Source organism: Rhinoraja longicauda, chromosome 18 (assembly GCF_053455715.1).
Source record: "Rhinoraja longicauda isolate Sanriku21f chromosome 18, sRhiLon1.1, whole genome shotgun sequence".
Taxonomy (NCBI): Eukaryota; Metazoa; Chordata; class Chondrichthyes; order Rajiformes; family Arhynchobatidae; genus Rhinoraja; species Rhinoraja longicauda.
In genome coordinates, this window is record NC_135970.1 from 28,289,384 (window position 1) to 28,316,544 (window position 27,161).

Sequence of the window (27,161 nt, forward strand, 5' to 3'; positions counted from 1 at the left end):
AAGGATCTGTGCCGGGACCTCTGCTGTTTGTGACCTCTGCCGGGACGTGTGCTGCTATAAATATCATAGATGTAAATGTCGATAGGTTGGTGAGTCGGTTTGCTGGCAACACTAAAATCTGATGAGTTGCAGACAGTGAGGAATGCTGTCAGAAGATACAATAGGATATAAACCAGCTGCAGAAATTGAGGGAGAAATGGCAGATGGAGTTTAACCTGAGCAAGCGTGAGGTGATGCACTTTGGGAGGTTGAATGTGAGAAGAGAGTATATAGTTAATGGCAAGACCCTTACCAGCATTGTGTCGGGGGGGACTGCGGATGCTGGTTTAAACCGAAGACAGACACAAAAGGCGGAAGTAACTCAGCGGGTTAGGCAGCATCTCTGGAGAAAAGGAATAGGTGATGTTTCGGGATGAAATCCTTCTTTCGACTGAGAGTCAGGGGAAAGGGGAATGAGAGATATAGACGGTACATAGGAGAAATGAATGGAAGATATGCAAAAAGCAAGGATAATCAAGGAAATGTGGGGCACACAATAGGCCATTGTTGGCTGTGGGATGGGTGATAACGAATATACAGGCAGGGGAGCTCAACAGGATGACAGTAATACTAGTACGACGACTAGGGTGGGAGAGGCACCGAGAGAGAGGGGATGCAAGGGTTACTTGAAGTTAGAGAAATCATTACTCGTACTGCTGGGTTGTAAGCCACCCAAGCGAAATATGAGATGCTTTTCCTCCAATTTACGTTTGGCCTCGCTTAACAACGGAGGAGGCTGGTGGTGGGATCCTGTTGGAGATGGCAATAATGTCAGAGGTTTGTGTGCTGTATTCTGCGGCTGATGGGGTGCAAGATGAGGACTAGGGGAACTCTGTCCCTGTTGCGACTGATGGGAGGGGGAGCAAGAGAAGTTCTCCGGGCCACCCTGCCTCCTGCAAAGTCTCTATCCCTTTCTCCCAATTCCTCCGTCTGCGCCACATCTGCTCCCAAGATGAGGTGTTCCATGCCAGGATATCCGAGATGCCCTCATTCTTTAGGGAACAGGGGTTCCTCTCTTCTATCATAGGTGAGGCCCTCACACATGTCTCCTCTGGACACCACAACTCTTTGAGGCATCTAATTTCAAAAAGTTAATTCACTATTGTGAAAGATGGCAACAAGCACCTACTCGTTCAATGAACTGAAGATCTATAAACACCAGTCTACAAAAAAACAGCTGCCTACTTATTAGTGGTGAATCAGAAAGCAATTTTGTACTTTGGGCCATGTCCACCTTTGAGACTGCCCGAGTACAGTTTGTAATAACAATACTTTCTCAATACTGTCAGTTTCCAAAGGCAATGGGGATAAGTCAGCTCTGCCACAGTATCATCAACTCTAATTGACCTTTGCAAACTTTCAATTCCACTTGTTATTGTGAGATAATTTACATCCAACTATAATTTTATTCTTTATCGGCAGGGTCTTAGAATCTAAACACTATTTCCATAATTTCCCCATTTAATAACTTAAACCCTAGACAATCCCACAGCATGCAACATTATGTAGTATTCTACCCACTTCCTGTTAAAGTCAGAAAAAAACTGAAACATCTTTCATCCAGCTGACAATCAACCAAAATAGTTCTTCTTGTGTACATTTTCCACTCTGAGGATCCCAGGAGACTTCAAGAATTCATTAACGTCTTAAAGATGGTGCAATCTTTCAGTTTTACAGATAAAATTTAATAAACAAATTTCAATAAATTTTTGGTATTTAAATTTACGGGCATCCAGGGGGTGAAGGAAGTGCTTGTGCTCAGACAAAGTGCGTTGGAGATACAGTTACAATGCTTTAATGGTGAATGTTTAATCTACAGTCATTTCTAAAGTGTTGAGATTGGATGCTGTATGTTTTTTTTACTCCTTTCAAAATCAATTTGATTAGATTTGATGTACATTAGACATCATTAGATCATGATTTTCTACTTTGGTTGTTACCCATAACAAGGAGTTCTCCTCTAAAATGACAAGACTTGAAGCGACTCAACTCAACAATGTAATCCCTCTTTGCATTCATGACATATAACTCCCAGTTGAACAGCTCATTGGCTTAGTTTAGTTTAGAGATGCAGCGCGGAAACAGGCCCTTCGGCCCACCGGGTCCGCGCCGACCAGTGATCCCCACGTGTTAACACTATTCTACACACACTAGGGACATTTTTTGCATTTACCAAGCCAATTTACCTACAAACCTGTACGTCTTTGGAGTGTGGGAGGAAACTGAAAATGTCGGAGAAAATCCATGCGGTCACGGGGAGAACATACCAACTCCGAACAGACAGCACCCGTAGTCGGGATCAAATCCGGGTCTCTGACATTGTAAACGCTGTAAGGCAGCAACTCTACCCTTGTAGGCTTGTAGCTAAGGCTCTTCTGTAGTTGACTTAATCAAGATGAGTTGGGATAGCATGCACTGATAATGAACTTTTGTCTTGGTAGGAGTTGCCCAGCATTGCTCCCTCTCAACCTTGAATGACCTCAATAAGACCACACACATTCTGTGTGGGAATGTAGATGCAAACTGGTACTCTGATAGTTTGCAGCTTAACAAATGAATACATTGCAATGCAAAGCTAAATAATCTTCATAAATATTGTGGTTATCAGCAAATTGGAACAAATGTAATGTTGGCATAAAATAGATGTGTTGTTTATAGCTGAGGTAAGAATTGTATGACGATTCATTTTCGCTGAGAACCTAATTGTTTCGGAAAATGCTCAAACATCATTCAGTCATGTCCAGAACCCCCCCCATTAATTCCTCTGTTCCAAAGGCATAAGCTTTTGTCCATTTATTGTGGTCTAGCGGTGGTGAACACATGGATCTCTCACAGAGAAGAATCGTGATAAAGAAATTGGGGATAGCAGAAGCCGCTTAATGAAGTTTTGTTTATATATTCACGCAAAGAAATGTCTTGAAGATGTTGTTGCCAACTGTTGATGTGAACTTCAAATCTAATTAATACCGCATTGAATCTAATTGGGGTGGCACAGTGGCGCAGCGGTAGGCTTGCTGCCTTACAGCGCCAGAGACCTGGGTTTGATCCTGACACGTTCAGTCTCTCGCATAAACGTTAAACTTTTGTTACAATCAGATCAATTCTAAATGTATGAACATAGATCTGTGAAGATTCTGGGTGAAAGATGTGTGGAAGTTGTTCTTGTCTATTTTTGAAATGTATAAATCTTTTTCTATTTAGACTGTAGTTTAGGTTATTGTCTTGTGTACTGAGGTACAGCTTTAAGCTTTTGTTGCATGCTAACCAGTCAATGGCAAGATTACAATCGAGCCATCCACAGTGTACAGATACATGAAAAAGGGAATAAGGTACAGTTCAAGGTAAAGTCCTGTGATGTCCGATTAAAGATAGTCCAAGGATCTCCAGTGAGGTAGATAGTAGCTCAGAACTGCTCTCCAGTTGTTGATGGGATAATTCAGTTGCCTGATAACATCTGGGAAGAAACTGTCCCTGAATCTGGAGGTGTATGTTTCCACACTTCTGTTTCTCTTGCCTGATGGGAGAGGGGATAAGAGGGAGTGATCGGGGTGAGACATGTCCTTAATTATGCTGGTGGCCTTGCTGAGGCAGCGTGAAGAGTAAATGGAGTCGATGGAATGGAGATTGGTTTGTCTGATGCTCTGGACCGTATCCACTATTCTCTGCAATTTCTTGCGGTCTTGGATGGAGCTGTTCGCAAACCATGCTGTGATGCATCCCGATAAAATGCTTTCTATGGCACATCTGTAGAAGTTGGTGAGAGTTGTTGGGAACATGCCAAACTTCCTAAGCCTTCAAAGGAAGTAGTGCTTTCTGGGTGATTGCTTCAATATGGGTGGTCCAGGAGAAGTTGATGGTGAAATTTACTCCAAGGAACTTAAAGCTTTCAACCATCTCTACTTCGGCTCTGTCAATGCATATCGCTTCACTTCCTGAAGTCGATCACTGTCTCCTTTGTCATGCTGACAATGAGAGGAAGGTTTTTGTCTTGACTTCAGGTCACGAGGTTCTCAATCTTTTTCCTCGTCATTATTTGATATACGGTCCACAACAGTCCATGAATTTATAGATTGAAATATTTTTGTACTTGGTTGCATAGTCGTGGATGTATAAAGAGTAGAGAAGGAGGCTGAGACTCATACGGGCTAGGCGAATGGGACTAGCTTAGATGGGATCTGGACAAGTTGGGCTGAAGTGCCTATTTCCATGCTGTATGGCTCTATGACTAATAGTAAAGGTAATCTCAAAGGACAAAAACTGATCACGTGCTGTATGATAATTTTACCATAAGTTATTTAGGAAAATAACTGCAGATGCTGGTTTAAATTGAAGGTAGACACAAAATGCTGGAGTAACTCAGTGGGTCAGGCAGCATCTTGACACAAAATGCTGGAGTAAAACCCTGCTGTAAATCAGTCTGAAGAAGGGTCTCGACCCGATATGTCACCCATTCCTTCTCTCCTGAGATGCTGCCTGACCCGCTGAGTTACTCCAGCATTTTGTGTCTACCTTACCATAAGTTATGCTCACTCTGGCAATGTCATATGAGACAACTGATTCAGCTGCAATTCAACTGATGCAACTGACTCCACTCTTGTCTCCAGTTTCAAGGCACTTGTTAAAGCCTGCCCGTTTAACCAAGTTTTCTTATTTAAATTATGCTGAACTATTCCAGCTGTCTGTCTACAGATTATACCATAGTTGTCCCTGGGAATCTGTGTGAGTGAATGGAGAGTTGAAGTTAAAGTTTCCTTATGACCTCATACTATAAAATACAGTGAGTGGGCCCATTGCTATTTGTCTTCAATATCAACTATTTGGAAGTGAATGTACAAGGAATGATTAGTAAGTTTGCAGATGACAAAAAAAATGGTGGTATATAGTGGTACCACAGTGAAGATGGTTATCAAGATTTACAGCAGGGTTTTGATCAGCTGGGCAACTGGACCGAGGAATGCCTAATGGAATTTAGTTCAGGTAAGTGGGAGGTGTTGCATATTGGGAAGTCAAACCAGGGCTAGACTCTCACAGTGATCTGTAGGGCTCTGGGCAGAGGGATTCAGGAGTACACAAACATCGCAGGTAAATAGGATGGTGAAGGTGGCGTTTGGCACGTTGGCCTATATCAGTCAGGGAATTGAGTTTAGAGTTGGGATGTTATGTTACAGTACATTAGTAACAGTGGTAACAATAGTACGTTGGCGAGGCTACACTTGAAGTATTGTATTCAGTTTCGGTCATCCTGCTATGGGATAAATACTATGAAGCTGGAAAGAGTGTAGAGGTGAATTTTGTGAATGTTGCCAGGACTTGAGAGCCTGCTATCAGGGGATGTTGGGCAGACTAGGATTTTATTCCTTGGAATCCTGGAGGCTGAGAGGTGATATTATAGAGGTATATAAAATCTTGAGGGGAATAGATAGGGTGGACACACGGAGTCTTTTACCCAGGGTTGGGGAATCAAGAACGAGATGGCAAAGGTTCAAAGTGAGAAGGGAAAGATTTAATAGGAATCTGAGGGGCAACTTTTTCACACAAAGGATGATGGGGATATAAAACAAGCTTCCCGAGGAAGTAGTTGAGGCAGGTACAATAACATTATTAAAAATACATTTAGGAATAGGAAATGTTCAGAGGGAGATGGACCAATTCCAAGTAATTAGGACGAGCTAAGATGGGGCATCTTGGTCAGCATTGATGAGATGGGCCAAAGAGCCTGTTTCCTTGCCGAATGACTCTGCCTCTGTGACGCTATACACATGCAGATCAGTAGGTGTCCAGTCAGAATGCCAAAAGCTAATACAGGCTGCAAAAACTCATTCTCTGCTGCAGAGGTTGCCATTGACACCTATCACATCCAGTACTTCAAGCTCAGAAATTCCTCACTTCCTCTCGCTTCAGTTAATACTGGCATCAGCTGCAATTCATAGAAACATAGAAACATAGAAAATAGGTGCAGGAGGAGGCCATTCGGCCCTTCGAGCCTGCACTGCCATTCAATATGATCATGGCTGATCATCCAGCTCAGTAACCTGTACCTGTCTTCTCTCCATACCCCCTGATCCCTTTAGCCACAAGGGCCACATCTAACTCCCTCTTAAATATAGCCAATGAACTGGCCTCAACTACCTTCTGTGCCAGAGAATTCCACAGACTCACCACTCTCTGTGTGAAGAAATGTTTTCTCATCTCGGTCCTAAAAGACTTCCCCCTTATCCTTAAGCTGTGACCCCTGGTTCTGGACTTCCCCAACATCGGGAACAATCTTCCCGCTTCTCCTTCATACTTCTCATACTTCTCCTTCGGCTGACCCTGAAGACTGTCTGACCATGAAAGAAGGAAGCTGGGTACTGGAGCGTCCTGGCTCTTAAAATAATGTGTGTAACTGTGTTCAGTTGAAACATGGGAAACATGGGGGTGAATAGAGAAAGCCAAATTACATCAGAGAATTCAAGGCAAATGATTTTAGTGCATAAAATTAGTCCTGTCATTCAGTTTCTATTCAATTTGGTTACTGAAGCATAAATAATCACTGTACTGGACAGAGCATGGAAATCCTAGTATCTTGTTTATCAGCTTCATGAAACAATATCCCATGCAGCTGACAGACTCTCAATCAATAAAAACAAGTCAAGACAGTTTCCATCTATTGAACCAAGTTGGTTCACTATCTTCTTACTTAAGAATAGATTAAACCATTTGCAGAACAGTTTGTACTTTCAGACTCTGAAAGATCTCATTACATTTAGGTCAGAATGATCTAAACTGAATGCAATTCCCTTTGGACTTTGCAGCAATCTTCCCTCAAGTTTATTCTTGTTGGAGGATCCAGTAACCGGCCCGCCTGATACTTTCCAAATAATAGCTAAAGTCGGCCATGGTTATCACGGAGTGATGCTGAACAAGATAATTCCGAGATTGACCAATGGAAGCTTTTATTCTGGCATCTGAACAAGTAAATAACCTGCCCCATTAATCACAACATTTTTGCTGATTTCACAGCCAAGGGTATAATGGCAGAACAAATATGAAGAACTGGGATGTGTGGAGAGCTTTAGTTATGGGACAATGAATCCACTTCCATTTCAATACTCAAGTGGAATAACTTAAAAATTCTATTGAGTTGTGCAGTGTTTAATGGGTTAAAATAGCTGGGAACTTAGAACATCGAACGATATAGCACAGAAACAGCCCATTCTGCCCACAATGTCTATGCTGAACATGATGTCAAGTTAAACAAATCTCCTCTACCTGCAGGTGATCCATTCCCTGCATATCCATGTGCCTATCTAAATGCATCTTAAATGCCACTAACGTATCTGCCTCCAACACCTGTCCTGGTAGCCCATTCCAGTCACCCACCACTTTTTGTGAAAAAAAAGCCCCACACATCACTTACTGCTCCCTCACCTTAAAGCCTTTTCTCTGGTCCTTGACATATCCATCCTGGAAAAAAGGTTCTGACTGTCCCACTGTATATTTTCCTCATTGTCTGCAATTTCACCAATTGCATTGTCATCTGCAAACCTACTAACCAATCCTACATTTTCATTCAAAGACGCAAGATGGAGTAACTCAGCCGGGCAGGCAACATCTGTGCAAAACATGGATTGGTGACGTTTCAGGACGAGACTCTTCTTCAGACTGATTATGAAGGGGGAGGGGGCTGAAAGCTGGAAGAGAGAACGGGCATGACAAAGCCCGATGAGTGATAGGTGGATACAGGTGAGGGGGGCTTTTGATGGTTAGAACATAGAACAGGAACAATGTTTGTGCCAAACAAGATGCTGTTAAACTGATGTCATTTGCATCTTATATCATCCATATCCCTCTATCCCCTGCACTTTCATGTGCCTATCTAAAAGCGTCTTAAAGGCCACTATTATATCTACCTCCACCACCATCCCTGACAGTGCGTTCCAGGCCCCCACCACTCTTGTGAAAAAAAAACTTGCCCCACACACATCTACATGATATTTTCCCCCTCTCAGATTACAGCTATGCTCTCTAGGTTTGGACATTTACACCCTGGGAAAAAGGTTCTGACTGTCCATCCTTTCTATGCCTCTCATAATTTTATATATTTCTATCACATCTCCCCTCAATCTCCGACGTTCCAGAGAAAACAATCCAAGTCTATCCAACCTCTCCCTGTACCTGAAACCCTCTAATCCGGGCAGAATTCTGGTTTGCTCCCTCTCCAAAGCCTCCAGACCTCTCCTGTAAAGGAATGACAAGACAGCACGCTATCATCCAAATGTGGCCCAACTAATGTCTTATAGAGTTGCATCTTGACTTCCTGACTCTCGTATTCATTGCCCCTAGCAATGAAGCCAGGCATACCAAATGCTTTCCTTACCGCCTTAACTACTAGTGCTGTCACTTTCTGGGATTTTTTTTTAGATTTCGAGATACAGCGCGGAAACAGGCCCTTCGGCCCACCGAGTCCGCGCCACCCAGCGATCCCCGCACATTAACACTATCCTACACACACTAGGGACAATTTTCACATTTTACCCAGTCAATTAGCCTACATACCTGTACGTCTTTGGAGTGTGGGAGGAAACCGAAGATCTCGGAGTAAACCCACGCAGGTCACGGGGAGAACGTACAAACTCCGTACAGACGGCACCCGTAGTCAGGATCGAACCTGAGTCTCCGGCGCTGCATTCGCTGTAAGGCAGCAACTCTACCGCTGCGCCACCGTGCCGCCTTTGTCTCCAAGTTCCCACTGCACATCCATGCTGTTAAGGGTCTTGTGATTAACTGTACACTTAACCCTTACTTCACCCTCCCAAAGTAAAACACCTCAGACTTGCTTGGGGTAAACTCCGTCTGCCATTTTCCGCCCATTTCTGCAGTTGACCAATATTCCACTGTATCTTCTGGCAATCTTAGAGTATAGACGTTAATAGGATATGTTGCAGTTGTGTAAGACGTTGGCGAGGTCGCATTTAGAGTATTGTGTTCGGTTTTGGGCACCATGTTATAGGAAAGACGTTGTCAAGCTGGAAAGGGTGCAGAGAAGATTTACAAGAATGTTACTAGTACTTGAGGGCCTGAGCTACAGGGAGAGATTGAGCAGGCTAGAACTCTATTCCTCAGAGCGCAGGAGTCCCAATATACTCTCCCTAGCTCCTGCCTAATAATGCTGTCATCTGCCTCACCCCAATTTAGTACCTGCTGCAAAGGTCCAAACACATCCTTATTCATAACTATCTTAAAACCTATGTTGTGATCACTACCCCAAAATGTTCTTCTACTGAAACACAAATTACCTTAATAAGATTATTAAGGGGTTGGACACGTTAGAGGCAGGAAACATGTTCCCAATGTTGGGAGAGTCCAGAACAAGGGGCCACAGTTTAAGAATAAGGGGTAGGCCATTTAGAACAGAGATGAGGAGAAGCTTTTTCAGTCAGAGAGTTGTGAATCTGTGGAATTCTCTGCCTCAGAAGGCAGTGGAGGCCAATTCTCTGAATGCATTCAAGAGAGAGCTAGATAGAGCTCTTAAGGATAGCGGAGTGAGGGGGTATGGGGAGAAGGCAGGAACTGGGTACTGATTGAGAATGATCAGGGATGATCACATTGAGTGGCGGTGCTGGCTCGAAGGGCCGAATGGCCTACTCCTGCACCTATTGTCTATTGTCTACCTGGCCAGGCTCATTTCTCAAGACAAGGTGCAGTGTGGTCCTTTGTTGAGTTGGACTATCTTCATACTGTTTCAAGAAACCTTCTTGGATACATGTAGCAAATTCTGCCTTAACAAAGCCATTTGCACTGAGAAAGTCCCAGTCAATATTGGGCAAGTTAATGTCGCCCCCGATGACAATCCTGCTGTTTTTGCATCTTTCTATATATATGTCTACATATCTAATCTGTTCCTCAATATCCTGCTGGCGATTGGGAAGCCCAGAGTATAATCCCTTTAGAGTGATTAAACCTTTCTTATTTTTGAGCTCTTCCCATGTTTTGCCTCAGTGGAAGAAACCTCCAGTATGTCCTCTCTGAGAAATAAACATACTTCAGCCCATCCGTTTCCCATTTTCCTTTCCGAAAAACCTTTCTGAAAGACCGAAACACCACACTCATCACTTATGTCACTTATCTAGATGGAGCTAGTAATGTTTGTAGTCAGTAATATACCACCGAGATTAGGTCTGTCGTTATTCTTTAGTTTGGAGCATCAGTGGGAGTGCTTTGTTGACTTTTAGCTCGTGATATTGTTTAAGGACACTATTTACCCAACAAGCATCAAGGGGTTCAATGCAGCTTAAAAAACGACTTGACCTGTATTGGTCTCAATGCTCCCGAGATGATTCTCATGGCATCCTGGTGAGATATAATTCTCATGCTTGCTTGGTGTTTCCTGGGACAGACTGAGCAGCTGTAATGTGTAGGAAGGAACTACATCAAAGATAGACACAAAATGCTGGAATAACTCAGCAGGACAGGCAGCATCTCTGGATAGAAGGAATGGGTGACATTTCAGATCAAGGATGTGAAGAAGGGTCTCGACCCGAAACGTCACCCATTCCTTCTATCCAGAGATGCTGCCTGTCCCGCTGAGTTATTCCAGCATTTTGTGAGCAGCTATAATCTGCTTTGGAGTAAACCAGAGCAAGTGAAGCAGTAGATAATGTGTCATCTCTCCTGTCCTCCATTGTAGCTGTCAGTTTCCACATGGTAATTGCTGTTTTCTTGACGTGACCTCCAATGTTTGCAGGTGTTGTTAACATGTCACTGTGTGCTCGGACAATGTGCCATGGGTCAATGAGCACACTGTGCCATAGGTCATCAGAGGCATATGTTACCTCTATAACTCATGGGCAAATATATCCCAGGACAGTTCAATTGGCGACCAGCCCTTTAGGAGCTCTGACTGTGGGGAGGGGCTCATGCAGGTAAAGTTGTTGCATTACATCTCGTAGCTGTGAAAATAGCAATGAAAATCATATAAAATGCAGATGCTAAAAAATGAAATTAAAATAAAAAAAATATCAGAAACATTTGACAGCGTTAACATTTCAGGTCCAAGGTTCTTTGTCAGAACTGGGACATGATGGGTGAGACAAATTGAACATCTCTGACAGGGGTGCAGTTAGGGTTGCCGTTGGGATGAGTTGCTGTGGTCATCTGGTCATTGGATTAATTGAGGCAGTTGAAGAGGGAGAGAAAATAACAGAACCAAAGCTTTAAGATGAGGATAGTTAGAAAGTGAGAATACAGACAAGCAAAAATGCAAAATACAGGGCTGTAGAATATGCCCAGCTGGTCAGGCTGTGCTAATGGAGGGAGAAAGACTGAGACAATATCACTGGATGAATGACTTACAGCGGAAATGGGCTGTTCTGAAACAGATACAGAAAGCGCACTGCCTGAAATTGTGGTATTTGGATTTGTGAGGATGGTGTGTGACATGCAGCACTTCTGGCGCACCAAAGAGTGAATGGTATGTTGTGGAAGCACGATAATAAAGTGTCTTTATATGTATATTATTGATGAATCAGACTGACTGCCACAGCAGAGCTGCTGCTTTCATTGCAACACTCTATTAATTATTGCAAACTAGGAAATCTTATGGTATGTAGGTATTCCCAGGAGCTTCTTTTGTTTATATTTATGATCTTCATGCAATATTATTAAGTTATTATTAAGATGTTAAAACGCAGCTGTGTTTGTTCTACAGACAGGGCCCTGGCCAAGCACTTGGGGGAAAATAAGGTCATACCTTGAAATTCATTTCTATTTGGATCTGCTACAAAATATTTTACCTCGTGTGGCTCTGTGGATGGATGATTCTGCAGATTTTGTTCAGATCAATTAAAAAGAATGTTCTGATTTTCAGAAGAAGTATCACTTCTTCAAGACCTTGAATAGAGCCTTCCTGGGTCAGTCCCCTTGGGTCAGGTGGTCTGGGACTATAAAGGGTTTGGGTGTGTCGACTCACGTTATTCTTGAGTGCGGTGTTTGATACCACAGGTAATAAAGTTATTAATTACTCACCTGGCGTCTGGCCTGATTACCGCGGTGACCGCACTCACTACACCTTAAACATTGTAATATGCTTTGATTTTATATAATAGCATAGTGCTAAGTAATAGCAATGCTAATCAGTTGCCTTCTATCCCTGCAACTACCCACCTAATGTGCACTTTGCAAATTCCACTACAATATCAATACCTATCTATTCAGCTGGTGCACCCATGATGTATCCTCTACCTGTTGTGATATTGCAAGGACTATTTTGTTGTATCACAAGGATTACTTTGTTTGCCCGTGTAGCAACATGTATATGTGGGAATGACGTAATATGGGCAGGGCACTCTGGTTCCAGGTGGCCGTGAAATAAACTGAGCCTGGATTTATGCTCAGCTTCAAACCCCTAAATACATGTACTTGTGGTCATAACAGAGTCATAACAACGGTATAACAGATACCGGACCACAAAGTACAACATGGTGGCAGCGGTTTGTGTGATTTAACCCTAGAAAGTAAAAAAAAAAAGAAAGCCCTAGAAAAATGGACGTTTTCCAGCTCAGTAAAGAATGCCAGGAATGCATCTCGACAGGGCCACTACACATGTAAGTACCTGGTTAGAAGTAAGCGCCGAGCTACCGACGGGACACTGCAAGCAGCTGTGGGTGGTGAGTGAAGGCCCACGTCGCGCCCCAGCCCTGTGCAGGCCCTAGTTCGGAAGGCGGAGCGACTAGACGCACACGGAGGCGCGGCGACCGGAGAGACCGGCCGCACACGGAGGCGCGGCGACCGGAGAGACCGGCCGCACACGGAGGCGCGGTGACCGGAGAGACCGGCCGCACACGGAGGCGCGACGACCGGAGAGACCGGCCGCACACGGAGACGTGGCAACCGGAGAGACCGGCCGCACACAGAGACGTGGCGACCGGAGAGACTGGCCGCACACGGAGACGTGGCGACCGGAGAGACCGGCCGCACACGGAGGCGTGGCGACCGGAGAGACCGGCCGCACACGGAGGCGCGACGACCGGAGAGACCGGCCGCACACGGAGACGTGGCGACCGGAGAGCCGGCCGCACACGGAGACGTGGCGACCGGAGAGACCGGCCGCACACGGAGACGTGGCGACCGGAGAGACCGGCCGCACACGGAGGCGTGGCGACCGGAGAGACCGGCCGCACACGGAGGCGCGACGACCGGAGAGACCGGCCGCACACGGAGACGTGGCGACCGGAGAGACCGGCCGCACACGGAGACGCGGCGACCGGAGAGACCGGCCGCACACGGAGACGTGGCGACCGGAGAGACCGGCCGCACACGGAGACGTGGCGACCGGAGAGACCGGCCGCACACGGAGACGTGGCGACCGGAGAGACCGGCCGCACACGGAGACGTGGCGACCGGAGAGACCGGCCGCACACGGAGGCGCGGCGACCGGAGAGACCGGCCGCACACGGAGGCGTGGCGACCGGAGAGACCGGCCACACATGGAGGCGCGGCGACCGGAGAGACCGGCCGCACACGGAGGCGCGGCGACCGGAGAGACCGGCCGCACACGGAGACGAAGCAAGCCGAGAGACTGAGCACTCACCAAGGCGCGACGCGGCGACCGGACAGTCGGGACAGCCCTAGGCCTGAGGCAGCGGCAGCACGTACTGACAATATGCGGTAGCGGCCGGTAGCCCCAGTGTGCGTGGCAAGCGCGCACCGCAGCCGAAGCCCGATCGCACCGCGGATTTAGCAGCTTGGAGCAGCCTAGTACGGGCCCAGCAGTGAGAGGCCAAATCGTCACAGTGGAGCAATGGTCTGCACTACGCTGATACACTGCAAGACTGCTTCTCGAAGTGGGGTGATATGGACTGAAAAATAGTCATTTGTGTGTGAGACTTAATGCTCAATCATTTGTGTGCCAGTTTACATATGATATTGGAAGTGGATAATGGTACATAATTTAGTAAGATTTGGCAAATACAGGCAACATTGTATTAGTGTTTGAATTTGAAGCTCATATATATATATATATATATGTAGATTGCATGTAAATGTATATAGTAATACCAATAGCAAGAGACATGTAATCCTGTGATACGTTTGTTTTGAATCCAAATTTAATATTTCAAGTTACCGTGTTTACGCCGTATATGGCAGGTAACATGACTCGGTTACCTGAAATGAACTGGCAAGTGCTGGACATTGCCAATGAGTTCCCCTTGTTCAAACAGAGGATGAAACTGTGCCTTAGAAATCACATCGGTGTCGAAGCAGGCAACAAAGATAAAACTTGCCTTAGGAGTAGAAGGACTCCATCGTTTGAATGCGTCAGGTTTGAGTGAAGAGGATCAAAACAAGCCAGAGGAAATATGGACATTCTTTGAGGGCCAGCTGAGGACGAAGGTAAATTTCAGAGTCCACAGATTGGAGTTGATGCGGTATCGCCAGAAACCGGAAGAATTGCTCAATCAATTTGTGACCCGGTGCCGAGAAAAGAGTCTCCAATGTAACTTCACTGATCCCGAGCTCAATGAAAGTTGATAATCGCGTCAACGCCCTATGAAGATTTACAGCGAGAGCTTCTACAGAAGCCTGCGGGATGCACCATTCCAGAGGCGCTTACATTAGGCAGGCAGTATGAGGCCATTGCGGCAGGCAGACAGTGCATTGCAGATTTAGAGCCCAGGTCTTGCAACATAGATGCTGTCAAGACAAGAGGGACAACGAAGCAAAAGCCGCAAAATAAGGAGAGACAAAACCCTTGTGGTCAATGTGCTTTGTTTCACAAGCCCAAGCAATGCCCGGCGTATCGTGACACATGCAAGAAGTGCGGCAAGAAAGGGCATTGGGCAAGTTGTTGTAGGTCTAAGATGGGTAATATACACCCACCTAAATTGTCAAGTGGCAAATACAAACAGGTTGACGAGGTACGGCAACAGTCCCACGGGGGTTATGCATTGTACTGCGACAGTCAAGATGAAGGATCTAATATGTTTTTCAATACCATCACCATTTCAAGTCTGGACAGAGTGCCTCCAATAGGCGATGAGGCGTTTGCAGTGTTGAACATCATATGCCCATCGATGAAGGGGCAACATCGACTAAAGGTGAAGATAGACACCGGAGCTGGAGGAAATACCCTTCCCCTTCAGATCATACGAGACATGTATCTACGTGACAAGTATAAGCAGTACCTACGACCATGCAAAGTCCGACTGACGGCATATAACAGGACAGAAATCCCTTGTCTTGGAACTATATCCATTTCATGCCGATACCAGGGATCGATGTGTCCTCAAGAATTCTTCGTGGTAGACGAGGCAGGACCCGCTGTCATAGGCCTCCCAGGTATCAAGCAACTTCAGGTCGTCATGATACATGCCATGGGAACAGAAGAGCACCCATCAGACGCTCGGAAGGGGCAAGACAGTTTGTTCCTGAACTACAGCCAAAACGGTACATGATGGCGCAACAATTTTAGGCCCACCTTACTCACCATCGTCCCTTTGGTGCTAATGGAAGAAGTTTAATTGAAATCGGTGTTATATTTTTAAAGTTATTCACATTTTAAAGTTTAAATCTATCTCCTAATGAAGAGATGGCCTAATCAGTTTGACAGGATTGGCAACTTCAAGGAGCCAGCCACCCTTCATCTCAAGGGGAAGGCCATACCACACATAGATGCACCAAGGAAATGCAGTGTCCATATCAGAGGCAAGTTGCGGGCCGAGCTGGATAAAATGGAGGATGATGGAATCATCAGAAAAGTAACTCGCCATACGGACTGGTGCAGTTCAATAACAACCTCCGTTAAGAAAGATGGATCAATCAGGGTATGCCTAGACCCAAAATGTTTGAATGTAAGTCTCAAACGCTGCCCACACAAGATCCAAACCCTTGAAGAAATCAATCCAGCTTTTGCCAATGGTAGTTTCAATGTGCAAAGATACAACTTCACCATAGAGCACAGACCTGGGGCAGAGATGATCATTGCTGACACTCTCAGCAGACTGCCCAACCCGCAGAAGACAGAGAGCATAGATCTTGATGTACATGTTGAGAGCATCTTCTTCGACAACGTCGAAGACACACTAGATATCGACTTGATGCACTTCGGCAAACTCAAAAAAGAGGAGCTGCAGACAGAAACTTGTCGTGGCCCTATACTGCATATGGTCATGCAGTATATACATTCCAGATAGCCGGTGACCAGACAGGAGATACCTGCTGACCTGCGGGCCTACTGGCCTTTTCGAGACAAATTGGGCATGTCAAATGGGGCCATATTCAAAGAAAGCAGGTAATCGTTCCTGAGTCAATGAGACAGGATATCCTGCATCAACTTCATGTTGGCCACCAGGGCATCGAAAAGACAAGACTTCTAGCTAGACAAATGGTCTATTGGCCCAACATGAACTGTCACATTGATGACCTTGTACGAAGGTGTAGTCAGTGCCTGAAGCACATGCCAGAGCAAACGAGGGAAACACTCATACCACACGAGATACCAGTCACACCTTGGACCAAAATAGCAATGGATATCTTTGAACCTGACAACATACAATATCTTGTCATGGTAGATTACCATTCCAAGTTTCCGGTGGTGCATAAGCTGACAAGCACCACGAGTGCCATGGCTGCTAATATGGTGACTGCAACATTTGGCCTCCTCGGAGCACTGACGGAAATCATCTCCGACAGTGGTCCACAATTTGTTGGAGAACCGTTCAAGTTCATGTTCAAGCAATGGGGAATCACCCATATGGCGTCCTCACCTAGGTACCCTCCATCGAATGGATTTGTTGAGAGAATGGTACGAACGGTGAAGTCCGTCATCAAGAAGTCCTTGACAACGGAACAGAGTGTAGCAGCAGCTTTACTCAACTTGCGTACTACGCCGATTGATTCCAAGTTACCGTCACCGGCAGAGATGATGTTTGGAAGACAGATTCGGACACCTCTACCCACTAACCTTGACACGAACAAGGCATACCAAGGGGAAAGGAACTTTGAGCGACTTGAAGAGCGCAAGCAGCGAATGAAGGCGCATTTTGACAATTCGGTCAAGAGACAAGACTTGAAACCATTACACATTGGACAGAAGGTCCGGGTTCTGGATCAAGCAACTCATGTCTGAATACCAGCAGAAGTGAGAACGATCTGTGACGAACCCCAATCAAGATCTTACATCATTGAAACGCCAAATGAAAATAGATTAAGACGGAATCGAGTGCAGTTGAGAGATGTTCCTCCACTGGAGAAACCAGGTTTTGGTCCCCACTGCATCACTCCAGACAGCAACAGGACTGAGACCAAATATAATGAAGAGGAACATAATGCTGATGGAGAATATGTGGCACGTTCAGGACGTGTTAGTAAGAAATCTGCACGTTACTGTTGATAATCATTACTAGTGAAGAATTTTGGTGTTTATAAAAAGTAATTGTGTTTCGAGTTTTGTTTGTTAAACATATTTTATTTTATATAAGACAAGTTTTTTATTTTATATAAGATAAGTTGTGATATTGCAATGACTATTTTGATGTATCACAAGGACTACTTTGTTTGCCCGTGTAGCAACATGCATATGTGGGAATGACGTAATATGGGCAGGGCACTCTGGTTCTAGGTGGCTGTGAAATAAACTGAGCCTGGATTTATGCTCAGCTTCAAACCCCTAAATATGTGTACTTCTGGTCATTCCAGAGTCATAACAACGGTATAACAGATACCGGACCACAAAGTACAACACTACCCAGTTCTCTCTACTTACTAGGTGTCTTGAATTTCCAACAGCTCCATCAAAGCGATGTACAATACTTTTTCTTTACCAGTACCATTCCCTATACCACTCCCATATATCCCAACCATTTTTCTCTGGCCCCTCCATCAAATCCATTTTATTGCTGTTGTTCACAGTCAACTTCTGGCACTTAGTGTAATATAAAAGCAGATGTTTAATAATTATATTAATACATAAACTGAAAAGTGACAATGAACCCTGACATAAAAACAAACTGCTGGAGGAACTCAGCGGGTCAGACCGTGTCTGTGGAGGGAAACGGACACATGATGTTTCAGGTTGGGAACTTTTTTCAAGACTTGTAGACAGGTCCCAACCTGAAATGCCATCTTTCCACTGCCTGACTCACTGCGTTTCTTCAGCAATTAATTTTTTTGCTCAATATTCAAATATCCATAGTCTCTTGTGTCGCCAACCTTGACATGTTCTAGTGCACAAGATAGACACAAAAAGCTGGAGTAACTCAGCGGGACAGGCAGCATCTCTGGAGAAAAGGAATGCCTGACATTTGGCGGGTCGGGACCTTTCTTCAGACTGAAGAAGGGTCACCCATTCCTTCTCTCCAGAGGTGCTGCCTCTCCCGCTGAGTTACTCCAGTTTTTTGTGTCTATCTTCAGTTTAAACCAGCATCTGCATTTCCTTCCTACACATGTTCTAATGCAACACTTTTTTTTTGTCTCTTTTTAATACATTTTCTTTCTTTACAGGCGCCATTCACTCTCTCCAACTACTCTTTTATCGCCGGTAAAAAGTCCATCGTACCCTTTAAGTGATGGTGAAGACTCCTGCAGATATAATAGATATGCTCATGTCTCAACTCCCAGACAGAGTCTAAGGGATTGTGGTTCAGGAGGAGCTACACCGAGAAGCAGTTTTCTCCATTCGTGTAGCATTGACTCACAAAGCCCGTTGCTGAAAGCTGTGAGCATTGCATGCTTAGACAAAAACCCAGCAGGCAGCGCAATCGAGGGAGTCAGAAACCAGAGATCGTCACACACAGAATGCCATGAGGAGCCAGGTGATGGGATAGGCACCACCCAACTTAACCGGAGTACACTGTCTTTGGGAACGGCTGCTACGCTCCGGAGCCTTTCCTTCAGCAGAGCTAGCGTACGCTCACAGACTGTTGACATTAGGCAGAAGATTTCAGAATGGGAATGCAGAAAGGAAATATCTCCCAGGCGGAATCTGATGCTGGAGAAGAGGAAAGGTGGAGATAGGGCTTGCAGCGAAGGATGCCCCAGCCTGCTGCCTTCACCCTGCAGTGAAAAGACCTTTGATCTGACAGGATTTCAAAGAATGAGTCGGTCATTTTCAGAGTGCTCATACCCTGAGACTGAAGATGAAGCATCCGATAAAGAGTTGTTTGCCAGACACGAAAGATTGTTTGGTAAGAACCAGTCTTCCAATGCTTGCAGCAAAGAACATGGGAGGAAACAGGCCTCTGCAGTACTCAGCAGGATTCAGAAGATTGAGCAGGTTCTCAAGGAGAGCCCCAATAAGAACCTTCCTCAGTTGCCCAGCAGCTGCTATGGGAGGGAAAGACTGCGGAAAAAATCTTTCACACTGAGCGTGTCAGAGGACATTAAGGAGGCTGGGAGAATAATGAAGAGGGGGAGTTTTAGCTCTGTGGTAACAGAACCAGAGCCTGATCCTGCAACTGAGAAAGCTACATTGCAGCAGGAAATTAGACAACATTCTGACAGCTTCTCCTACAAGAGTGAAGTGCTGCCCGAAAGTCCACCCACCATTGTGGTGAATCCTGTGCCAAAACCAAAACGCACCTTTGAGTATGAAGCTGATAAAACCCATAGGAGTACTCCTGGCAACAGTCTACCTCTATCCTCTTCTCCCATTTCGCCACCCCCTCTTCCGTCAACTCCTGCACCCCCTGTTACGCGGAGGCAGAAAAAAGATTCAAACCTCCATAGAAAGATCCACAACAGGTAAACACCAGTTTTACAATGATGTTTAATGTGATTAAAACTATTTATCTGCAATATTTGTAAGGGTAGTGCTGTCCACAATGAATTACATCAGCACCTTGCATTATGAGGCAGCTTTAATGTACATGCAGTCTGGGAGAATTAAATATTTAATGAAAATAATGTAGGAATTTTAGGAAAATGTAATTAAAGGTGGGATGAATGCGAATGGGTCATGTGATGATTTACGGCCGATCTGGACAACACTAGAGATTTTATGGCATTGTTGACAAGTTGGGCGGTGAGGGCTTGTTTAATTACCTTTGCCAAAATCGCATTTATGACTCATTTATGACTGGTGATTCATTAAGATTGCAAAGTTTAAGTTCCAATTGGAGGAATTAAATTGGGGATTTATAGGAAAAATGTGCAGAAAATGTGGAAATTTAGAACATATTTTGAGGGATTTGGAGAGGGAAAGGAACATCATTCGCAAGGAAGCTTTTGAGGATGATCGGAAGGGGGACATTTGCTCAGAGGGAAGGATTATTGAGGTAAGTGAACATTATTAGATATCATGATGACTAGGATGGGAGGTTGGGTGATTTGTAAATTGGTAGCCGTAGAATTTGGAGTGCAGGGGTGTTCAGCTTCAAGGGTAACATGATACTTTATTGGGCAGGAGAGGAGGGGTTGGAGAGAGGGTGAAGTTGCTGGGGTTTACAATAGTAGTTTGCGATGATCCTGAACTAAATGAGTCACTTTAGTAACCATGTGGATGTCAGACCTGACAGCGGATGTCAAAGTGATTCATATCTGTGAACTTCGGAACTAGTAGAACCAAAGCGGGGCCTGTATCGGGGAATCAGCCAAGGCAGAAAAGGGTGATGGTGTCAATGAGACTTCCACATTGAAGTAAGAGATAAGGATGTACTTGATCTGGGCTAAAGCCTGTTGATAGAAATCTTTTGGGAAATAGTGGATCAAAGGCTAAACATGAGATTTAGCCCTGCTATAAGAAGGGTGACATTAAGCCGGAAAGGGTAGAGAGTAGATTTATGAGGATGTTGCCAGGACTTGAGGGCCTGAGCTTTAGTGGGAGGAGTGCAGGATAGGTCTTTATTCCTTGGAGAGCAGGAGACTGAGGGGGTCACCTTATAGAGGTGTATAGAATCATGACGGGCATAGATAGTGGGAATGCACAGAATCTTTTACCCAGCATAGGGGAATCAAAGACCAGAGGCTGTAGGTTTAAGGTGAGAGTGACCAACTTTTTCACACAGTGGGTAGTGGGATTATGGAATGAGCTGCCAGAGGAGGTAGTTAAGGCAGGTACTATAACATCATTAAAAATAAAGTTGAACAGGAAGATGGATGGTAAAAGGTTTGAGGGGGTTATAGGCCAAAAGCAGGCAAATGGGACTCACTTAGATGGGCATCTTGGTCTACATGGAGGAGTTGGGCAAAAGAGCCTGTTTCTTTGCTATATGACAACGGTTCAAAAGTTGAGAGTGAAATTGTACTCTTTGTCCTCATCAAGAGCTGCATTCTACTGAAATTGTTAGCACAGTTTCCTTTGTGTGTCTCGATTACCTTACCTTTACAGAAGTCAAGGCCGTTACCTCAGCTTTTTAACCTGACATTTGGCCACATATATGGTTAGGAAGGGTTTAGAAGGATATGTGTCACACACAGACACATTGGACTAGCTTAGATGGTCAGCATCGGTGTGTTGTGTCCTATGATTCTATGACAGACACAAAGCAGCTGTTACTGTAGAGAAGTCATTATGATCAAAGATTATCATCAGGCCCTGGATGTTACTGGACTGACAAGCACCAGATATGCAAATACATATTTTTTAATTGTATATTTTGTTTTTAAAAAAAGGGCAAAAACACCATTGAACTTTGTTGCTGCCCGCATACATTATTATGTAATATCTTGGTGGGAAAGCTTTGAAGAAGAAATAATCATATGCACACAAATAACCATCATCTAAATAACCATTGCTGAAAAAGGAAGGGCTGTGTTCAAATTGGACAAAGTTTATTTAGAGTCTGTAATCAGTGCTTTTAATCTCTTCCTAGCTGTCATAAAGATTTCAGCCAGGAAGAGGAAGGGATTAAAAAAAAACCCCCAGCCAATCTAATTGATTCCATTGTAGTGTTGATCCTTAAAATGTACTCCTCAGCTTCCGATGGGGTTCCGTTCCGTGAAACGCATCGGAAAACGAAAATATTGTCAGTCGAAATCCATTGAAAACACGCGATCACGTGTCCGGAAGCGAGCGGCGGCTCGCTACGGGTCCCTGCCTTTGCACCATCGCAAAGGCGGACGATCGCAAGTCGAACCATCGTAACCTGGGGAGTACCTGTACTACAAACCCTGTTGTTCCTGGTTATTTTTGCAATCTTTTAACTGTTTCAGCAATTCAGCCTGCAGAAGTAGGAAATCTGAAATGATTCATATGGTGATAATACTCAGTTAGGCAGCAGTTGGGGAGAAACATCGTTAAAATTTCATATTGGTGATATTTCATGAGAATTGTTGTCAAAGTGCATGTTGTAGATCGAAGTGCATGTCTCAGATGTATTATGCTCTCCTCAATATGTTTTAAATATTTATTTTTTTGCTACCTGAATAATATTGACTAAATCAGAACTGATTGCAAATAATTATCTACATTTAATAAATGAATTAAATATTTAATGAAAATAAAGTAGGAATTTTAGGAATATGCACAAACCATCCTCCACAATAATGCTCAACACTAGTACTCGACAAGGATGCATTCTCAGCCGCCTTCTTTACTCCTGACACACCCACAACTGTGCAGCTAAGTGCAAATCCAATTCAATTTACAAATTCGTGGTCAACACCACCGTAATGGGCCGGATATCAAATAATGATGAGACGGAGTGTAGGAAGGAGATTGAGAACCTAGTGACCTGGTGTCAAGACAACAACTTTTCTCTCAATGTCAGCAAGACAAAGGAGAAGGTGATCGACTTCAGGAAGCAAAGCGGTGCACATGGCCTGGTATACGTTGATAATGCACATGGCCTGGCATACATTGATAATGCACATAGCTTGGTATACATTTGTAATGCACATGGCCTGGCATACATTGATAATGCCGAAGTAAAGATGGTTGAAAACTTCAAGTTCGTAGGAGTAAATGTCATCAGCAATTTGTCTTGGACTCGTCATATCGAAACAATGGCCATGAAGGCACACGAACACCTCTACGTCCTTAGAAAGTTTAGGAAGGCTGTCCACAACTACTCTCACCTACAGATGTGGACAGAAAGCATTTTATCAGGATACATCACAGCAGGGTTTGGTTACAGCTCCATCCAAGACTGCAATTGCAGAGAATAGTGGACGCAGCCCAGACCATCACACAAACCAACCTCCCATCCGTTGGCTCTATCTACACTTCACGCTGCCTCAGCAAGGCCACCAGCATAATCAAGGTCGAGTCTCACCCTGGTCACTCCCTTTTCTCCCCTCTCGCATCAGGCAAGAGGTGCAGAAGTGTGAAAACGTATACCTCCATATTCAGGGACAGTTTCTTCCCAGCAGTTATCGGGCAACTGAACCATTATATTAACAACTAGAGAGTGGTCCTGAGCTACTATCTACTTAATTGGCGACCCTTGGACTATCTCTAATCAGACTGTACTGGATTTCTTTCTGCACTAGACGTTATTCTCTTTCTCATATATCTGTACACAGTGGATGGCACATGTAATCATGTATAGTTATTCCACTGCCTGGTTAACACGTAACAAAAACCTTTTCACTGTACTACGATTTGTGTTGCAATAAACTAAACTAAAAGGAACTGCAGATGCTGGTTTACCAAGGAAAGACAAAATGCTGGAATAACTCAGCAGGGTATTGAGCATCCCTAAATGTTTAGGGATGTTGAAAGCTAAAGCATTTTGTGTAACTGAACACAATTGCTTCATTGGTATTAACAGTGACCTGGACATATGGGTTCAGAGCTGGCTAACTGATAGAAGATAGTTGTGGTCGAAGGTTTGGAGGCCTGTGACCAGTGGAGTTCCACAGGGATCTGTACTGAGATCTGCTCTTTGTGATGTATATAAATGACTTGGACATAAACGTAGACAGGTTGTTAGTAAGTTTGCAGATGACACCAAGACCGACCAAGACTTTCAAGGTATACATCAGGATATAGATCTGCTACAGAAATGGGTGGAGAAATGGTAGATGGAGATCCAAGCAAGTTGTGAGGTGCTTAACTTTGGGAATTTAAATGTAAGGGGAGAATATATAACTAATGGCATGACCCTCAATGGCATTAATGTACAAAGGGATCTGACTGTCTTAGTCCACAACCCTGAAAGCAGCAACATAAGTAGATAGATGGCAACAAAGGCATATGGTATGCTTGCTTTCATAGTTCGGGGCGTGTTAATAGCATGTTATAAAAAACATGATGAAAAGATTCAGGAATTCATGATGCAGCTTTGTAGGACTTGGGCGAGGCTGCATTTGGAGTATGATGTGCAGTTCCGGTTACCCCATTACAGGTAGGATGTGGTGGCTTTGGAAGCGATGTAGAGGGCAGGTTTACCAGAATGATGCCTTGCACAGGGAGAGGTTGGACAGACTTGGATTGTTTTCTCTGAAATGTCAGAGGTTAGGGGAAGATCTGATAGATGTATAGAAAATTATGGGAGCATAGGGTAGATGGATAGAACCTTTTCCCCAGGATGGCAAAATCAACATTATTAATCAGCGTCTACTTTAATTCTGGTTCATCACCCCCTCAATAAATAAAATTACAGTTTTAGTGAATGTGTCATCTTTAAACCCAGTCATTACATCATAATGATGTTTTACAAATGATGGCGATTCAAGAGAAGATGTTCATCATATGGACCGGATATGAACTCGAATAATAAAATTCTTACTTGGTGCAACTTTACTTGCACATTAGATGTGACCGCAACAAAATTGATATAAGTTATGACTAATTCTCAGTAAACTAGACCATGATGGTGCAAAAACCAAAGTATGTTGGCCAACCATAGTAGTACAAAGTCCATGATGGTCTGGTGCTGATGAAGGGTTGTGGTTCAGGTTGTTAAGGTTGTGCAGGGAGATTCAAGTACCTGATGGTTGATGGGTGAAAGCCGTACTTGGGCTCCTGTACCCTCTTCCCAATGTCATAGTCATAAAGCATGGAAACAGGCCCTTCGGCCCAACTTGTCCATTCCAGCCAAGTTGCATTCGGTGCTTGTCCCAATTTCCCGCTTTTGGCCCGTATTCTTCTTAAATACTTTCTATTCATATATTTGTCCCAATGGTTTTTGGTATTCGTAATTGTATCCATAGGATAACATCCTGTTTACTCTGATCGGGAATGGAACATGGGCCGCAGCTCTGAAAGTGACAAATCCTGGCCGTCAAGAATACTGGTGCCTTCCAGACAATTGGGCAGCACAGTGGTGCAGCAGTAGAGTTACTACCTTAAGGTGCCAGAAATCCGGGTTCGATCCTGAATACGGGAGTTGTCTGCATGGAGTTTGTACGTTCTCCCTGTGATTGTGTGGGCTTTCTCCGGATGCTCGGGTTTCCTTCCACACTCCAAAGGTTTGTCGGTTAATTGGCTTCTGTAAATTGTAAATTGTCCCAAATGTTCAGGATAGTGTTAGTGGATGGGGTGATCGCTGGTCGGCGTGGATTCGGTGGGCCGATGGGCCCAGCATTTCCATGCTGTATGTCTAAAATCTAAAGTAAAGTCATTAGAGATACTACTTGACCACTAGACAATCAGGGTTACCGATAACAGTGAGAACGATAACAGGATAACAGTCAGAGTGATAACAGTGAGAGTGGAGTGGATCTTTGATGATACGACCTGCCTTTTTACCCTCATGCTACATGGCAGAAGCTTATTAAAATTAATGAAATGAGAATCAAATAGATTTACGAGAGCAAATGTAATCATAGAACATAGAATAGTTTTTATTCACAAAATGCTGGAGTAACTCAGCAGGTCAGGCAGCATCTGGGGAGAGAAGGAATGGGTGACGTTTCGGGTCGAGACCCTTCTTCAGACTCACAGTGAGAGTGAACATACAGAACATAGAATAGTGCAGCACAGCACAGGAACAGGCCCTTTGGACCACAATGTCTGCATCAAACATGCTGGTAAGATAAATTAATCTCACATACTGCACTTGATCCAGGTTCCTCCTTTCTCTGCATTCCATCTGCCTATCTAATAGCCTCTTAAGCACCACTATTGTATATAATCCTTCAAATTATTTCAGTCAATAATGACAAACGTTTAGACATAAAACCAGTGCATGAGGCTTCAATTTGAAAAAGAACTAGTCAATTTATGACACCTGAACAAATCAGTTTGAATTGTTGAAAGTGTAGATTAGTGTATGTTAGTAATCAGTTCATGGATGAGGTGCACTTTTATTTAAAAGTTAATTTAGACATTAAAATGAAAGCTTATTAATTATTTTATTCATTCACGTAATTGGACTAGGGATAACTTTTCTTCAGATAGAACTAAAATAATAAATATTTTGTGCTTTAAATTATAAAAATCTATCTATGAAAGGTCAAAAATAAAGGAAAAACCCTCCAGATGCTGGAAATCTGGAATAAAAATGGAAAATCTGAGAGATGATTATGGTTTGCGTAAACCCTGAAGAACCATAAAGTAATCTAGCAGTTTAAAATAATTGTCAGACAGTTTTCTAGTTAGTATTCCTTGGCCTCGTTCTTGCAAATTTATCTGGACTTTGTGGAATACTGCAATGAATTATGAGTTGCATTTCATTCATAAAAGTTATTTATGTAGCAAGAACAAAAATAAGGGGCAGCACATTGGCGCAGCTGTAGAGTTGCTACATTACAGCGGCAGAGACCCGAGATCAATCCTGACTGGAGGTGCTGTCTGTACGGAGTTTGTACAATTTCCCGTGACCGTGTGGGTTTTCATTGGGTGCTCGGGTTTCCTCCCACATTCCAAGGATGTGCAGGTTTGTAGGTTAATTGGCTTCCGTAAATTGTCCCCAGTATGTTGGATAAAACTAGTGTATGGGTGATTGCTGGTCAGCGCGGTCGGTCTCTCTCGGTGGGCCAAAGTGCCTGTTTCCACGCTATATCTCTAAACTCCAGACTAAACTAAACTGCAACAAAAAGATTTTTGGGTACATAAATAATAAATATAGCAGCTAATAATAAATTAGATTTTATTTCACAACCTTATGAAAACTAAGGTCCAATGCCAAACTTGAGATAACGGTTGTACCTGATACATGCGGTATGAATGATAAAAATTCTCAGTTTGTGCTAGGAGTTGGTAAATTTGCAAAAGTGTTAGAAGTGGAAAGCATATTTTGGAGCAAGGCAGTGATTCAATT

General features: G+C 44.0%; 1 protein-coding gene across 3 annotated transcripts in view; it reads left to right on the top strand.

Annotated features, from left to right (window-relative positions):
* Nucleotides 1–27,161, top strand: part of dennd2b (DENN domain containing 2B) — a 243,904-nt gene that overhangs the window by 131,481 nt on the left and 85,262 nt on the right. For 2 of the 3 annotated variants that reach the window (XM_078415402.1, XM_078415401.1), the window contains exon 3: nt 18,520–19,758. The exons of the other annotated variant lie outside the window; for it this stretch is intronic. In XM_078415402.1, coding sequence (XP_078271528.1) covers nt 18,520–19,758 — 1,239 coding nt within the window. The remainder of the gene's footprint in view (nt 1–18,519; nt 19,759–27,161) is intronic. 3 annotated transcript variants of the gene reach the window in all.